We start from the raw sequence: 18,705 nt of genomic DNA, 5'->3' as shown, positions 1-18,705 counted from the left end.
GGAACCCACCAACACGTGAAGATGGCGGGAAAGGGATTCCAACCGCCTGTCCACTGGATCCGTAAAAACTGGGGAATGTTCCACAGGCACAATGGCAGATTTGTTCAACCTGGAAACAGGGTGGTCCACCTTGGGTGGCATTGTCCAATGGTTGGAGACCGTATCAGCAAAAGGATACCGGCGTTTAAAGCGTTTTGGCACAACTAGCGCGTGCTTAACGTGCTGCCATTGGTTATTCACAATATAATGAAAAGTCTACAGGGAAAAAAACCTTGCCAGACTTTTGGGACTTGCGGGAGCCAAAGGCCACCTGTGTCCCTGCTGGCGTGGGCTCAGCAGCCAATTTAAAAGAAATAATCAGGGTTTCCACCAAAGTGCGTTCCTGCGCTGCAGCTGAAGAAGACAGGTCCTCTTCACCATCTGATTGTGAGGACAGCAACCCTTCAGGTAGGGGGGCGTCCGTGGCAACCACATCAGCCTCTGAATCAGAGCACTCCACCAAAGATGGAGAAGGCAGCGGCCATTTTTCGGCTATTAACCTTTTTCATGACAAAATCAACTTTTGTTGCCAGGTTTTCCAGAGCTGCCGAAATCGTGGCCAGCGACTGTGATCCGGAGTGGTTTTGAGGGTGAATTTATAGCCTGGGACTCCATATTCAAAGGTACAGAAAAATGGAGTACTGTCACTTTAGCGCCGATCGCGTTTCCCACCGCCGATTACAGCGGTCTGCAGAGTCCCCCTTAAATATACACTAACAGCAGAGTGTGCAGGGATATGCACGCAAGGTCCCCAGTACTGTACCACCTCCAGAGAGAACCCTCCTGAATGGCCTGCAGCAGGTAGAAGAACCACAGGAAGTGACCTCACCCTGGATGTAAAAGGTTACACTGCTAGTGCAGCTCAATAGGACTACACAAAAATGGTTGCCAATGCATTTTAATAGGAAGCTCTGGGAAAATGGCTGCCCCGTACAAGTCAATGGGAAACATATACACATTGCCCACACTTAAGATGGCTGCGCCCACAGTGTGCCATGCGGCCAGGGACCCTCACAATGAAGGCCTCAAGGATCTACAAGACCCAGCAAGCAACAAGGTACTATTGCCACCCCCCCTTAGGACACCAGGCGCCCCAGTTACATAGCCCCCTGCGGGGGCGGGAGAGGGAGACAGGGCACAGGGGCCGGGTACCTGACAGGCCAGGGGGATCTTTTAGGAAGTACAGGTCCTATTATCCCCAGGAGAGGGCCCAGATCACCCCAAGGCCACCAGGGGCAAGGGCACCTTGGACAAGGGGACATTTACTCACCATACCATGGACCGGGTGGGCTCCACTCAGGGCAGACCTCCTCCCACCCGAAGTGGGGGTGCTGCCAGCCGAGGGGTACTCTGCGACTCAGGGCGTTCCAGGTCATTGCGTCCAGGTGAGGCATCCGCTCATAGGCTCGTCCCCATCCGGAAAGGGGCACCATCGTGGCGAGGCCTAGTGCGGGACTATAACCTGCTCACGCTTGTAGGCCAGGCTGGGGGGGACCATAAAGATCTAGATTATCCAGTGTGAAGCCCCAGCTAGCATTGCTTTCAGATCACCAGGAGGATCCCCTGAACACTAGCTAGCAAGTGAGTAAAGAGAAATAAAACAAAATATTCTGAAAAGAATAAAAAAAAACTGAGACTGAAGTCCCAGCAGGAAACCTAGGTCCTACTGCTTCTCTAGGCAGAAACAAACTGGTTTGCTGAGCAGAGGGTGTGTGGGTTAGGCCTGTGGGGACGGCCCTTTAGGCATGTACATTTAAAATTTTCCTACCTAGACTACTCCTGCAGAGGGCAGCATAACCCATTCAACTAATGAAGATGGCAGCTGTGTCTGTCAATGGATGATAGAAAAAAATAAGTTTTGCCTATAGTTCTACTTTAGGGAGATGGTAGATGTATTAGTGCACTTGCTCTTTTTTTTTTTGTTCTCAGAGTTTTTCTTAACATTTTGCTTAAACTTTGTGTATTAGTACTGCTTGAACCTGGGTACACCCTGAAGGCTTGTCCTGAAAATTTGGATGTTAGTGCACGTATTACGGACACTACCTAATTGTTTTTACTATGTCCATCAAAAATCCTATTTTTCTAGTTGTACACTTAAGGGCACAGGCTCTTTAATCATCACGCTGTGCCTTAACAGAAAGAGGAGGCATCCTATCCTTTAAACCATGGGCTTTGAGGAGAACTTGTCTGATCCACCTATAAATGGTGAAGCGAGAAGCAGGGACACCCCTACAGAACCGCAATGAAGTATAAAGAGGGACCAATTGCCTAAATAAGGCAGTAAGGTGGAAAAAAAGAGATCACTTTCGGGAGGGAGGAGGCTTCAGGCTTCAAGACAGCCTTGCCCTTCTGCAATACCAAAAATGGCTCCTTACAGGAAAAGACCGCTAAATCAGAGGCCCTCCACACAGAGGTGATAAAACCAGAAAGGCCACCTTGTGAGTAAGGTCAGACAAGGGTATATGCCTAAAACATTCAAAGGATGGCTTATGAGGAGCCGAGAGAGCCAGATTACAGTCCCAAGGGGAAACAGGAGAGCATACAGGGGGAGAGAAGTGTACGACAACCGGAAGGCCTTAACTTAGCCATGCTGTTAAAGCCAGCAACTGATAGGCATGATTGAACACTTGCCCTTGTGACAGAGGATCTAGACAATGAGTAAGGGCCCATGGAGACTCTGCAAGGACTCTGCATATGTCCAAATACCAAATCCCACTGGACCAATTTAGTGCAATCAGAATCACTGAAATTCCCTCCATCTCGATCCTGCTAAACAGACAAGGGAGAATCTGGGGGGCAGAAAGCCTTAGATCAGGTTGAAAGATCTCACAGCATCACCAGTGCACTGCAAATGCCTGAGGGTCCCTGGGCTGGGTGACATACCTGTCCAGCTGGTTATAAACAGTAAAATTGATGCTCGGGGGGAGCTTGCCATGAACAATCCTCTACACATCACACTAAAGACAGGTGCTAGCCAAGATCGTTGGAACTGTACAGGTAGATAAATGCAGGAATCTTGGATGGCTGCACTTCCGCTTTATTGTTGTAATGATATCTTCAATAGTAAAAGCAAGACACTTTGTGGGCTGAAGGATAAGTCAATGCATTTCATGCCATCTCAGCGCTTACTCAAGACCCATGATTCTCTGTCCAGACAGAGGATCAGGGGAGAATGAAAACACCCCCTACAAGCTTTACTAGGAACTGATACAAGTCATGCTGTAAAGCTGCTATATACTGCTGATGAGAAAAGGTATTTACCGGTTTATATTTACTAAAATAATTGCATTTCTATGTTCTGTGTAGTGTGGGAGACCAGATATAGTGAATGCAAGTTCTGGGTTTAGTAACACTTTAATGGTTGATGTAGGCCACTGCCATGGCATTGTATGAATGGATTTTTGTCAAGTGTCCTCATAATAGAAGAGTTCAGGAGTCAACTGAATCACTCTGAACCCCAAAATATTAATGGGAAAGCAGGTTTACTCCAATGACCAAGTCCCCTGCATTGAGAGGGTATCAAGGAATGCTCCCCAGCCTGAAAGATTGGTGTCCATCTTGAGAATCTTCTATGTCTTTGGAGAAAAGGGCTTCTATGATTCCAGCATTTGGTTGAAAATAAACCATGTTATGGAGTCTGGCCTTGGAGATCAGAAGCATGGGATGGTCCAAGGACCAATTTGATTTGTTCCATGCTGCCACAATGTTGCAACAGTCTGGAGTGAAAATTGGAGTCAGAATCACAGGAAGCAATATTAGACCAACTGTGCACTACAACCCACACCCACCTATCTACCTATATATGCGGTACTCAATATTTTACAGAATTCCCATTCAAATTCATGCAATAAATATATCAGTGAACCATATGGAAGACTCAGATTGTGCAAACACAATATAAAGTGCTAAACAGACTCTCAAATCTCAAGTGCAAATAATGCCTCAAATAGCCCATCACAATCACTTGCATCAGTGCTTTTCTTTACTCAGTGTTCCACATTCCCATCCACCTCCACATTTGCAAGAACTCACCAGATAGATTTAACCTCTTTATAAAAAGAAGGCTTATTGTACCCTCCCCTTAAAAAGGTTACTTCCATATGCCACTTCCACAACCCTCTGGGGTATAGCTCGTATACCAAACTCATAGGAAAGGAAAGAAATCTGCCACAGCATAAAACCTTTTTTATTATATTAAAACCACATAAAAACAATGTAGGTCCACTTATAAAATAGTGCTGTTCCCTGCACTAAGGCATACTCACTATTGAGATGCCGGCCCCACCACTCACTCGAAGCGAGCACCAATGAGGGAACAATACTTCAAAGGGTAACTTCTGAAGGTGCTTTTTGCATGGGAGCTCAGCCAACCAGCATTAAAGTCAAAGGATCCTGTGCATGTAGATGGAGAGAGAGAACTCCTGTTGGTGATCCGACGAAGTGTGTGTGCCAAATTGTACAGCCAGAACTATAGGCCTAAATGAACACGAAGCATCAGTTTGGATGGAACTAGGAACTCGGAAGTGCGTGTGTTTACTCTAGACACCACTGCTCTGGCAAACTGCCGACACAAGCAAAAGAAAACGCAGGCTGCATAATGGGACCCACCAAAAAAAAGGGAGCTTTAAAGAGGGCCTTCAACCACTTGTCTACAGGCTGCTTGAACATGGGATTATCCTCCACGAAGGCCATAAGGACCTGGTTAAAACAAAATATGGCAGTATCTACCACAGTAATTGCCCTCTTACGTAGGACACTTTCATTAAAAGGAGACTGCTGAGTGAAGAATTTTAGCGGATTAAAAAGTTTCTCCAGGTGAGGCCAGTCCCAATACAGGACAGGCTGTAAAATGATAAAAAGGTAGTTGGTGTGGAAGATGGTCCATCAAAATGGCCAGAGGAAGGCAACCAGTTAGATTGGGGACACTCATCAGAGAAAAATGAACTAGGACCCTGAGTGGATAAACTTTCACACTTAGGTAAAAGCTGAGCCTGAGCGCGGAAGTCCATCTGACCCTTTTCTCTTGCTCTTCAGATATGTCATGCTTGTGAAATATTGTCCCCAGCGGGGGATTCACAACCTCCACAGCTAAAAAGGGGAATGCCAAGCATGTGGAGATCGTTGTGAACAAAGTTAGCACTTCCACCTAGCAGTACTAAGGTCATCCTCAATTCAAATCCCATCTGCAGTACTGCTTGCACAGAGTTTGCATGTTCCCCCTGTGCCTGCATGGGTTTCCTCCCACACTACAAAGACATGCTGGTAGGTTATTTGGCTCCTGTCTAAACTGGCCCTAGTATGTGTATGTCTGAATGTGAGTTAGGGACCCTTAGATTGTAAGCTCCTTGAGGGCAGGGACTGTCGTGAATGTAATGTGTAAGAGATATATATATATATATATATATATATATATATATATATAAATATATGCAAAGCGCTACGTAAATTCTGCTGCCTACAGAAGAAATGGACACTGGCAACAAAAAAAGCCATTGGCCAGTACAGTATAACCCCACCCACAACCATGTCTCAGTTTTGTAGCAAAGAAGCACCAGAAAAGACACATATGGGAAAGACCTGTGTCCCTCAATAGACTCCAGGAAAAGGATTTTACGGTGAGTACAAATATGTTTAATTTCTTTCTCGTCAATTGAGGGGCACAGGAATTCTTAGACTGTTAAGATGTCCAAACAGCGGTCCAACAGAGGGTTGGGAAGCAGAACAAGAAAGGCTAACAGGTCCAGGAAAAGGCAACAGAAAACTTAGGACTGCCTGTAGCTAAAAGAAGATGAGCCCAGAATGCCAGCTTGGTAAAACTAAAGAAACAAAAGCAGAAGACCAGGTGGTAGCTTTGCAAACTGGGAAAAGTTGCATGATGCCATTAGGAGCAAGAAGCACAGATCAAGAAGAGTGTGCTTGACAGGAAAGAGTGGAACTGGGTCCTTAAGACCATATGTTTTGATTTTGGTCTGTTACCCAGAAAAGGTGGAGTGAAAAGTCAGTGTACCCTTACGGGGCTCATGTGCAATAAAAAAGGAACGGTGGCTGAGATAGACTAAGAACCTTACACAACCCAACCCACATCTGGACAATGAATGAAAATGTTTTTTTGTGAACTGGATCTGGACAGAGGGATGGGAGAACAATGTTCTGGTTGAGATGAAAGGCAAAAACTACCTTAGGCAAGAGGGAGGTCCAAGGTCTCAACATGACCTTGTCCCTATAATGGTTGTGGGCATAGTTATCCTGTGCTAGCCAACTTTTTTGTTGCCAGTGTCCATTTCTCCTGTAGGTGGCAGTATAATCTGACAGTCTAAGTATTCTGAGAATTCCCGTGTCCCTGAATGGAAAACAATGAAAGTGTGTTTTGTCTGTACAAGTGGGACTGCAGTTCACATCCAGGTTATACAGCTAATCTTCAGGAAATGGTAGATAACATACATTTGCCCCCAGATATTTTAATTTTTGTCACACCTAAATTATTCAGATCATCAAACAAATGGTAATATTACACCTGAGTAAATCCAAAATGCAGATTTTAAATGATGATTTAATATATTAGGGGAAAAAAGCTGTCCAAACCTGCCTGACCCTATGTAAAAAAGTAAAAGAGCATCATACTCATAGTCAAACATGGTAGTGGTAGTGTGATGGTCTGGGGCTGCTTTGTAGCTTCAGGACCTGGACGACTTGCCATAATTGATGGAACCATGAATTCTATCAGAAAATCCTGAAGGAGAATGTCCGGCCTTTAGTGCGTGACCTCAAGCGCACTTGGGTTATGCAACGGGACAATGATCCAAGACACACCAGCAAGTCCACCTCTGAATGGCTCAAAAAGAGAAATAAAGGTTTTGGAGTGGCCTAGTCAAAGTCTTGAATCCGAATGAGATGCTGTGGCATGAGCTTAAACAGGCCGTTCATGTTTCCCTCCAATGTGGCTGAATTAAAACAATTCTGCAAAGAATAATTCCTCCACAGCGATGTGAAAGACCTTTTGGCAGTTATCACAAACGCTTGTTTGCAGTTGTTGCCTCCAAGGGTGGCACAACCAGTTATTAGGTTTAAGTGGCAATTACTTTTTCAAATATGGCCAAGGCAGGTATGGACAGCTTTTTTCCCTTAATAACTAAAATCAACATTTAAAACTGCATTTTGCATTTACTTGAGTTATTTTTGTGTAATATTAAAAATTAATTAATTAAAATGTGTTTGATCTGAATCATTTAAGTGTGACAAATGGGCAAAAAAATAAGAAATCTGTATCACAGCACTGCAGGATAGTAATTTGTACTCCCCTAAATTTAAAATTAGTATTACATTAGAGCTGCACTTGTTGAGGTTAAGTACTGTGTTTTTCATTCTCAGTTTTTAGTAAAGGACATAATTATATTATATAGCTTGGCGATGGATGCTTCTTTGCCACTACCTGAATAAATTAAACATGTCTGTATTTACACAGCTCACCTCTGTACTTGAGGTCATTAAATTCTCGGATATTATGCATATTCACATTCTCCAGTTCCTTTAATGAAGGTCTTCGTACAGTAGCCTGAAGCCTCTGCCTGGCCAGATCAAAGATATCCGCGGAGCCCTTCTCCCTTCTCCGTCTGAACAGAAGAAAAATAACTTCAATCAGCATGCTAAAGTTATAAAATATAGCAGTGCATGTATCTTCTTCTGACACAAGTAAGGATGTTCTCTTCACACCAAGATAATGTTACAGTATATGCTTTTATTTAGTCCCACCGCCCTCCAGTCTATCATGAATGCTGCTAGACTCATCCAAAACTCGAACCATATTTTTGGCCCATCCTAATACCTCCTGTTTTCTAGCTACCTCAATCCAAGTATGGCCATTCCCGCTTGACAGAAGTTGATCTAATGATCCACTTCTGTTATACAGGAATGTCAGAAAACTTTTCCTGAACAGCCGGCTGCAGCCACCGATCAGTTTATTCTGACAGTGGGACTCTTCCGCTCAGTGGCTCAATGTCACAGCAGGTAGGATTCCTCCTTCCATCTTGTGTGGATGGGAGAGTCTGTCATTTTTCAATCAGCCCACTCGCTGGAAAAAAAAAAGATCCATGTATGGCCAGCGTTTTGTTGTATGTTTAAGTGAAGCGCGTAAGAGCCACTAAAGTTAAACTAATTATTTCAACAAACTAGTTAAAGTAAATTTTTTTTATATTTAAATATGAATATATGCTAGATGTTAGTAGAAGATATAAAAATAAAGCAGTATTGTGGGAGTAAACTTTCAAAACACCCAGCTGACATCTTGCCCAGTAATCCTTTCCTAAGTGTCATTTTGGTGTTTTGGCCGTATTATAGCAAACATAGAGAACTATATAAAATAGTAAAGATTATCCAAATTTCTCTATAAAAGGTGGAGACTTATACATGTGTCATTGCTAAAGTATGACTAAGCCCTAACCCTTTTACTTTGCTAAAGATAAGCTGCATTTTTTCATTAAAAACATTTTTCACCTTTTTTTTTTTTTTTACATCCTAATGGTGCTATTCTCCCCAGCCATCATAGCCACTTTCTGTCTACGTACATGCATCTGGTCCATTGTTAGATGTGCATTGCTCTTTCCCAGTGAGTGCAGTGCTAATTTTAGCTCTCTATATACACACCTAACATACTAATACATACACTGGGGCAACAATATAGTGCAGTCAGTTCATTCAAATATACCCCTATTTTCACACACAGTCCAGTTAAAATATTTCGTTCATGCTTCCAATCTTTACTACTACAACCCCCACCAGTGTTTTCTCTTCATGTAATCAGTTGTGCCACTGTGTATTCCAATACCCAACGTGCACTTTCACCTTTTGGGTTGGACCGCCTTAATATAAGGTGATCATATTGTGCTTTTTCCCCTTAAGGGGTTAAATACACCCCTCAGGCTCCACACTGGATTATCTTTATTCTCCACAGCACTGTACTCAAAGCAAAACATACACATAGACCCAAAGTTCTTTTCATAGCAAGTACTTTTCTAAAAACAAAGGTTAAAACACTCATATTATCAGGTGCAGCCACACTCCTACACTGAGAGATTAAGCCTATGTCCTCCCAATCAGGTATGAGCGCCGCTTTTTGCTGTGTCCTCAATTGGCATGCACCTGCATGTGGTGACGTCACCCAGACTCCACATTTTGGGTGCTGGATACACAGGTAGGAATTGCAGTAGTGTAGACTGAAAGCACAATAGAAATAGTCAAATTGGACAATGTGATCTATATGATAATGCACTGTTTAACACTTTGAATTGAGCGATTGTTTACATTTTAAGCACCATAGAACCTTATTGTGCTGCACTACAACTTATGTTGGTATTTATTTACATTAGCAGCATAATAGCATGTTACATTGTTGCACCAAAGTATGTATTAGTATGTTAGGTGTGTATACAGTGTTTGTTTCAAGGGTGTGTGAAACGCAGAGGCTTAGATAAGAGATATATAATTGTATTACATTAGCAGCGTTTGAGGATAGTGCCAATTGTTTACACAAGATGCACATAATTGCTCTTCTTTCAAATAGTAACAATTGTAGACCATTCATGCTCTGGCCAATTGGCCACTTGTAGTCTCCATCAGGGGACATGTAAAAAGATGACAGTGCAGGAGTACAACTGAGAATTAGCTATTACCTTATAACAGGGAGTGCCTGAACAAGGAATTTAATGGCAGGGTCATCAGGTATTGTTTTAATAAAAGCTGATTTAAAATGAATACAAACAATTACCTTTCAAACTAGATTTTTAGTGATGGGGTTTCCGTATACTTTAATATCAGCATCTTTTTTCAAATAACTTTACTGGTTTTAGGTTAAGTGTTTTTTTTGGGCTCTAGCACCCAATGCTAAAGTGCAATGGGAGTTTGGTTCAGTGTTATAAAAGTTATAGTGGTATTCGTACCCGGTCCTGGAGGGGAGAGACTCGACATCTCTGTCAGTATCTTGTAAACGGCCCTCCAAACGTCTCTGCTCGCTGCGCAGTTGCTTCCTCAGCTCTGAAAGCTCACCAATTACACTCTTCTTCTCTTCTGCAGTAAAAACCCAAAGATTTCACAATAAATAATGAGCTGGGAGTCATGTACAATAAGTTACCAACCTTTTATAAAAGCCTTGATTAATATGCTGAACAATATAGGTTTTAGTTGTTCCGTACCATACTGACACAAATTATATTTACCCACATTTCTATGGAGATGCCCAGATTGAGCTGTACAGGTTCTCTGCCTATATATCTAAATATGCACTATCTGCATCTTTACACAATGACAAACACCACAATATAAATTATTATTTCTGATGATACACGATTTTTGTATAATTCAAATCTGATGCCAGATTTGACAAAAGCTTGGAACTACCTACTGTTCTGTCCACCAGACTTCTATTCTGATTTTTTGTGTTTATGTTGCTTAAAATAACATGTTGGGTTTTCTTGATTCAAGCAAGTTAGTTGTATGCAGAGCGCAGACGCCATCTACTGTTTTTTTTGGTATAACTTCAGTTGTTCTGCAATAATCCTAAACTCAGAATGTATTAAATAAAGTTGTTAGGAAATAGAGCATTGTGGGTAGGATTTCTACAGGAAGTGAATCAGCCACCATTTTGAGAAGATACAGCAGGGCAGCAAGACATGGTTTTTCTCAATCTCTCGCCATCACCCCTGAGAGAGCTTAAAAAGTGAGTTTTTGTTATCCCATCCTGTATTATAGATCATTGTTTCTTTGTTGTATGCAATATTGTACTGACTGATGTTTATTTTATCAATTTGTAGTTTACCCTGGCTTGTTCTAATAAATCTGAGATCAAAGAAATATGGTATCTGAAGTTTATGGAGCAGGAAGTTTTAGCTCTCTGTCCTAGAGACAGAACACTTACCATAAGCTCTGAGCTGATTACGCCTAGCAGGAACTGGTGGAGATGTTGTACGAGGCTGGGGCTCATCCTGCATCAGGGAAAGGACATCAGACAATAAAACAGTATTGTGCATAGCACAGATCAATACCTGATAACTAATGCCATGGGATGTGAGTCATTATGGAATGGTGAATCCTGGTATTTATTGGTACACTAAAGTCAATTAAAGACCAGAGGAGGCAAAAGAGCAGAAGAGCGGTGGGGAGAAGAGAGGAGAGGAGTAGATCAGAAGAGCGGAGAGGAGTAGACCAGAAGAGCGGAGAGGAGAAGACCAGAGCGGAGAAGACCGGATGAAGATTTTTAATAAACTTTTCAAACCGTCTCCTGTCATTATTTACATACACTGCCTTTTATGGGGTGAATGGGTAGGGGTACAATGTACCCCATACCCATTCACATAGGGAGGGCGTCCGGGATCTGGGGGACGATTCCGATAAGCCCCCTGCCCGCAGACCCCCACAACCACCGGCCAGGGTTGTCGGGAAGAGGACCTTTTCCTCATCAACATGGGGGCAAGGTGCTCTGGGGTTGGAGGGTGCAGAGCCCCCCCCTGCCCCAATGCACCCACACCCCCCATGTTGAGGGCGTGTGGCCTGGTATGGTCCAGGGGGAGTGGGGCCGCTCGCTTGTCCCGTCCCCTTTCCTGGGCTGCATGCTCGGATAAGGGTTTGGTATGAATTTTGGGGGGGACCCCACGCCGTTTTTTCGGCGTGGGGCTACCCTCAAATTCCATACCAAAGCGAAAGGGTCTGGTTTGGAACCTGGGGGGGAACCCCAAGCCGTTTTTTTCCCCATTTTGGTGTGGAGTTCCCCCTCAAGATTCTCACAGCGCAAGTCACACCGCAAGTCGCACCGCAAGTCAGATCATCCTGATCCGAATTGCGGTGCGCCTTCCATTCAAATCAATAGGCTCCCATAGGGAACCATTGATTTTGAATGGAGGCAGAAAAAACGCTGCTAAAAGCGACGTGGCCAAACGTGCAATAACGCAAATGGAAAAAGCTACTAAAAGCACGTTTTTATAGCTGCTTTTTCCTGCCATTAGAAGTGGCTCTGCACATCGTTTTTTCTGATGCCCCGTGTGCATGAGGGCTCAAAGTGTTTATTTTAACCTTGTGGTGCACCCTGGATCATAGGCTGTATACAGAGCTTTGACCACTGACCAAGTGGAGTATAACTTAAAATTTCAGATAAAGCCTAACTAGTCTTAAAAATGCTCCCTTCTCTAATACCCATACTAACTGTGTAAAAAAGATGTACATACTTACCTATTTTCAGCCTGCTCAAGTCCGATAACATGATCTGAGCGAGCCAAGAGCAAGGACCGCCGACAACGGCTGCACCATGGGATCCAACGGGTGACATCTTCTCTCCTGGCTTTTACATTCATTGTTAAGCACTCTCCCCATTCCCCTGTAGCTACCACTGACAAGGGGGATCACGTGACTGGACTGCGGTGGTACATAAATAAATCTTTTTACATAGGTTAGTTAGTATAGGTAATGATATTCACCTGGTGTATAGTGAAAAAATACCTGCGCTGCTTTACAGAGCAAACTAATAAATAATAAATATTGTGTATAAATATTGTGTATAAAGTGCTAGTGCTTAACTTAATATACACGGTTACTATATCATGAGTACCAATCAATATACATAAATATACGTTAATACATAAACCATAAACGTGAAGAAAAATAAGTATACGGAAATATGAAATATTGTCTAAATTCCTTCAATTAATCACGTGCTCAAACTGTGACAGTCTTTGTGCAAAGCATAAGTCCAAAGTGCTGCGTGCTCATATAAAAAGTGCCGGTGCTCTCTGTACACGAGTAGGTGCTCCCCTCTTGGTCCCCTACTCACCAGAAGCCCAATAATACACCGCTTTCAGAATATCCTTTGATGAAAAAGCCTTATTGGACCATCAACTCAACAGCTTTATAGATGCACTGTAGATCACAACATCCAGGTGATGCTCAAAAAAGAAAGAGATGCTGGCATCGTGAAGTATGTAACAACTTTATTCGATGCACAAAATACAAGTTACACTTACAATGTAGCAGAGGTTCAAACGCCTGAAAACCATCCCACGGGTCGCCACTCAGATGGCTGTGCTCACTCCCCGTGTCCCCGTATGCCGGGGACACGGGGAGTTGTCACAGTTTGAGCAAGTGATTAATTGAAGGAATTTAGACAATATTTCATATTTATTTTCTTCACGTTTATGGTTTATGTATTAACGTATATTTATGTATATTGATTGGTACTCATGATATAGTAACCGTGTATATTAAGTTAAGCACTAGCACTTTATACACAATATTTATACACAATGTTTATTGATATTTATTATTTATTAGTTTGCTCTGTAAAGCAGCGCAGGTATTTTTTCACTATACACTTTTTTAAAGGTACACCCTTTTTCATACCAGCAGCAGCTTACTACACTGTGTTATTAGAGTAATCTTAATCCTCAGCGCTAGCCTATAATTTATATTCACCTGGTGTAATGGTGCAAACTGGAAGATGACTTTGTAGTCGCAGGTGGATATTACTGCAAAGCCTTGCTGCCCTCTAGGACTGGGGTTGTCCTCAGAACAATGTAGAAAATAGATAAAAACAGAGAGAGCACTGGCCTAGTGCAATATCCAATGTAGATTTATTAAAAATAATTAAAACAACATAAAACTACTCACAAGTGTAGGTAGTAAACTCGCTCATTAAGCCACTGCAAGAGGCTACAATCTCTCAATTTGCCAAAGCCTCCTTGCCGACTGACACGTTTCGAAGGTAACCCTTCTTCATCAAAGCACTGATGAAGAAGGGATTTCTTATAAACACAAAGTTGAGATTGCAGCCATTTGCAGTGGCTTGATGAGCGAGTTTACTACCTACACTTGTGAATAGTTTTATGGTATTTTAATTATTTTTATGAAATCTACATTGGATAATCCGCTAGGCCAGTGCGCCCTCTGTTTTTATCTATTTTCTACATAGTTAGTATAGGTGTTAGAAGGTGGGAGCATCTGTAGGACTAGTTAGGCTTTAGCTGAAATCCTACCTTAAGCTTTGCCCCCTCATGCATCTAAGCCCAATCCTGTCATTTAACTTTCAAATACCAGAGGCTCTTCTGCCCACTCTACTGGCCTTTTAAACACTTTCGGGGCTGGGTCTGGCTCACTTTAAGAAATATATGAATGGCAAAGCTGACTGCAGCTGCACACTAGAGCATGAACAGTATGTATCACAGCAAAGTATCACATAACAAGAAGCTATGGTATTCAGAAACACTAGGCAACATTGTTTTCAAAATACATTATCAATTCAAGGACATAAATTAAAGTTGCAGCTTTTCATGATTTTTCCTAAGGAAAATCAATGAACATTGTCACGGACCCTACTCTTTCTTTTGTCTTCCCTGCACCCCCAGGACTTTGCCATTTCCCCAGCATGGGATTTTCCTCCCCCCTGACCACTCACTCCATTGCCTGACCCCCCCCCCCCCCTTCCCCCTTGTGCTGTCCTCCCCTCCCCAGCCAGGTGCCTGGAAGTCTGCTTCTCCGCCTTCATGCTCACTGTGGACAATGAACATATTCCTTGTGTGGGCTCGAGTAGAGGGGGCGGGGCTGGTTGCTGGGGCAACTGGACGCCAGGCTGGGAGTTGCCTGGCCACCTGCTGGGACACAAGTCCTAAGATATTGAGCAGAGTGAGAGTCCCTCCTGAGTTGTTCATCTTTGCTGTTTGGAAGACTGTGTGTCCCTGGGCTGCGGCCAGACAACACAGACTCGCCTATTGGTTTCTGCAGGTCTCTTCAAACCTGCCTGCCCACCTGGATTTTGGATTTACCCTGTCCCTTCCTACAACCTGGATTTTGGATTTATCCTGTACCTTCCTGCTGGTAAGTGGATTAACACTGGGCCTACCAGAACTCTGCCTGGACTTTGTCACTTCATTGTTTGCCCTGATCCGTGTGTGGCCCAATCTCTCGCTGGCCAGGACTTTGCCCGTTCTATCGGGAGCCCCCTGTTACGGACTACCACTGCTATCTGGAACTCTGTCCTACCCACGTTGGGTCTGACCCTGGGCACCTTTGTTTTGGCCCCTTTCTTTGTGAGCCTACCTGCTAGTGTTCAATAAAAGGCTTTCTCGGCACTCCTGCTCTCCGTGTGCGTTCTGTCCCACCTACACTTCCGTCACAAACTGGTTGGCAGCGGCGGGATCAGAACGCTGAAGAGGATGGAGAGCAGCCCCCCCACACTGGACCTAATGCGGGGTGGGGAGTACAGGAATTGGACTGTGGCAAGTTTGCAAGAAAAGGCTCGGGAGTTAAGCCTTACCTACAGGGGCCTGTCCAAAGAAGAGCTGGTTACCGCTATTGAGGAAGCCAGCCTTCAGAGAACTGAAAGTTTGAATGCCTCGACACCAGAAAATGAACAGCTTGCGTCCGCTGTATCAAGTCCCAGGAGCCCTTGGATTACATGGTACGAAGAGGAGATGGCTATCCTGAGGCCCGGGGCCACCTTGGATGACAAGGGGGAGGCTATCCGAAGGGCCCATGAGCGAGAAACAATGGGAGGCCTCAGAGGACGGGACCCTCTTCCCAGCCCATGAGTAAGTGGGCCTGATCTACCAAGAGTGACTCGCAAAGATTTCAAGCCATTCTGTGAAGCTACAGGGGATGTGGAAGGGTTCTTCCAGGATTTCGAACACTTATGTCAGCTGCTGGAGGTGCCCTGAAGAGACTGGGTATGCCACCTAGTGGGCCTGCTGGAAGGGGGTGCGGCTGCTGCTTACCGGACAATGGATGCACAGTGGAATCAAGATTACAGTAGGATCAAACAGACTGTACTAGAACACGGTAACTCCAGAAACCCACCGCATCCAATTCCGGGACCTCTCCTTTCATTCTGAGCCTTCCTTCAAGATGTATGCACACCAAATCTCACGGGCCTGCAGATGCTGGCTGGAGGGGGAGCAGGCCTTTACTATTGAACAAGTTGTCCAGACCTTTCTGAAGGAACAATTCTTGACCGAATGCCCAGCAGAGGTGCGAGAGTGGGTGAAGGAGAGGAACCCTGGCACCCTTGAGTGGGTTGCTGCACTGGCAGACGAGGCCCTTGCCATTAAACCCCATTGGAAGAGACTGGTAGTCCAGCTGCCCAAAGCCCAGAACACAGGCAGACCACTTCCCAGCAACCCCCTGCCACTCCTCCGGCGCCCTGTCGCCCCAACACCATCCACAGCCCCTTCTTACCGACCTCTTACTTCTGGGCTGTTTCTGGACCGCCGGTGCTATGGGTGCAACCAGCCGGGGCATCTATAGGCCAGCTGCCCTCGGAACCGTCGCACCACGTCCCCCAGCCACAGTCGCCCAGTCAACTACCTAGAGTTGACCCCAGAGGAAGAACCACTACCCCCACCTCCCAGTGACTGGCTGACCCCCACTGTGGCCAATCCTCCTCGGGGAGTCTACGGTTTTCATCCCCTTGTCCCATCCTATCCAGAGCAGAGGCAGCGCCACCTGCAGGAGGTCCTGATTGATGGGGAGAGAACTATGGGATTTCGGGAAACTGGGGCCTTCCTCACCATTGCTGATCCCCGCGTGGTAAAACCCGAAGCCATCAAGCCGGGCCCCGGGTTCTTTATTGAACAGGTGGTGCTAGGAAACACATCCCCAAGGCATCGGTTCGCCTTGACTATGGGTTTGTGGAAAAGTGCTGCCAAATTGGAATCATGGCTGGACTACCTGCGGACATTCTGCTTGGAAATGATTTAGGAGAGCTACAGTGCCAATACGTCGGAGCTGTGAACAGAAGCCAAGCCAGCCATGGCCTGCCCGCTGAGAAAGCCCAACGGGACTCCCCTTCTGCCCTGGATCCGGTGAGTGTTAACAACCCTGATCAGGATACCACCCTGACCTGGGACCGTGAGAAATTTAAACAGGAACTAGACTCTGACCCCACATTGAGCAAATTCCGGGCCCAAGCGGATGCCGGACCATTCGGGGAGGGTGGGGAACGAACCCTCTGGGAACGAGGACTACTATACCGCGTTACAAACGCTAACCGCCCAGAACAGCCCTGGACTGAAACCAAACAGCTGATTGTCCCCCAGCCATTTAGGTTCCTGCTGCTCCAAATTGCCCATGACATTCCCTTAGCTGGACACCTGGGGAAGAGAAAAACAGGACGAAGACTAACCCAAGCATTCTTCTGGCCTGGCATCTCTCAGTCTGTTGCTAACTTCTGTCGGACCTGTGATATCTGTCAAAGGCAGAGGCGGCCTGGGGACCATCCCAGGGCCCCACTCCGCCCTATGGCCATCATCGAGGAACCCTTTCAGAGGGTGGCGGTAGACATCATTAGCCCTCTGGCCCGGCCCAGTAAGTCAGGAAAAAGATATATCCTGACCATAGTGGACTATGCCACCCGCTACCCGGAGGCGGTAACCCTGTCCAGCATTTCAGCCCTCAAGGTAGCGGAAGCGCTTGTCACCGTCAGTGTTAATTTTGGCAGCAAATTTCAATTTAGTTTTAGTCTTAGGACTAAAATGGCATTTTAGTTTTAGTCCTATTTTAGTCTTCTGCAAGTGTTTTAGTTTTAGTCGTATTTAGTCGACTAAAACTCCAGTATATTTTAGTCGACTAAAACGCCCTACATTTTAGTCGACTAAAACTCATTTTAGTCATCTATAATCAAATGGGTGTAGTTCAATTGTAATTTGTAATGCATTATTTAAGCATTTCTCTACAATTTCCAAACTCATTATATACTACTGCTGGTCCGGGAGTGAAAAATCTAATATGTTATTATTTATGCTTTGAGCATGCACCAGTGTTAATTTTTGGCAGCAAATTTCGATTTAGTTTTAGTTATAGTCTTTTGACTAAAATGCCATTTTAGTTTTAGTCGTATTTTAGTCTTAAGACTAAAATGCCATTTTAGTTTTAGTCGTATTTTAGTCATCTGAATTGTGTTAGTTGACGAAAACGTTTTAGTCGGTTTTAGTCGACGAAATTAACACTGGTCACCGTCTTTTCCCGTGTGGGGTTCCCCTGTGAGATTCTGACTGATCAGGGCACCCAGTTCATGTCAGATGTAATTCAATCTCTGTGGCGCGCATGCGGGGTACGGGCCATCCGGACCACCCCCTACTACCCCCAAACCAACGGCCTCTGTGAACGCTTTAACGGGACTCTTAAAGGCATGCTGAAAGCCTTTGTGGACATTGAGGCAGACTGGGAAAAGCTCCTTCCTCATCTTCTGTTTACATACCGAGAAGTCCCGCAAGAATCCACTGGTTTTTCACCCTTTGAGCTCCTATACGGACGGAAGGTCCGAGGCCCTTTAACTTTATTACGGGAAAATTGGGAAGGGGAGATGGAAGATACAGGAATTCCGGTTGTACCGTACGTGCTGGAACTGCGGGAGCGGTTATCCCAGCTGGCTGGCATGGCCCACAGCCACCTGCAAGCGGCAGAAGACATGGTATGACCGAAGGGCCCATGGGCGGGAGTTCACTGAGGGCCAGCAAGTTCTCCTAATCGTCCCACACCCCCAGAACAAGCTCCAGCACGTCTGGGAAGGGCCCTATAAAATCCTCCGCAAACTTGGCGAGACTAGTTATGTACTCAGCCTAGACGATCATGACCGATGACAGCGCACAGTCCACATAAACATGCTCAAAGAGTACCATGACCGGACCTTGCCCATCCTGG

The 18,705-nt window shown here is 44.9% G+C and overlaps 1 protein-coding gene across 6 annotated transcripts in view; it reads right to left on the bottom strand.

Moving 5' to 3' along the window:
- CSPP1 (centrosome and spindle pole associated protein 1) overlaps nucleotides 1–18,705 on the bottom strand; it is a 178,052-nt gene that overhangs the window by 10,260 nt on the left and 149,087 nt on the right. For all 6 annotated transcript variants that reach the window (XM_082258429.1, XM_082258430.1, XM_082258431.1 and 3 more), the window contains 3 exons: nucleotides 10,946–11,012; nucleotides 9,972–10,098; nucleotides 7,507–7,649 (listed from right to left, as the gene is read on the bottom strand). In XM_082258429.1, coding sequence (XP_082114555.1) covers nucleotides 7,507–7,649; nucleotides 9,972–10,098; nucleotides 10,946–11,012 — 337 coding nt within the window. The remainder of the gene's footprint in view (nucleotides 1–7,506; nucleotides 7,650–9,971; nucleotides 10,099–10,945; nucleotides 11,013–18,705) is intronic.

Source organism: Pelophylax lessonae (genome assembly GCF_965119305.1).
Source record: "Pelophylax lessonae genome assembly, chromosome: 5".
Classification (NCBI taxonomy): domain Eukaryota; kingdom Metazoa; phylum Chordata; class Amphibia; order Anura; family Ranidae; genus Pelophylax; species Pelophylax lessonae.
The sequence above is the reverse complement of the archived record's forward strand: the minus strand, read 5'-3'. Positions and strand labels throughout refer to the sequence as shown.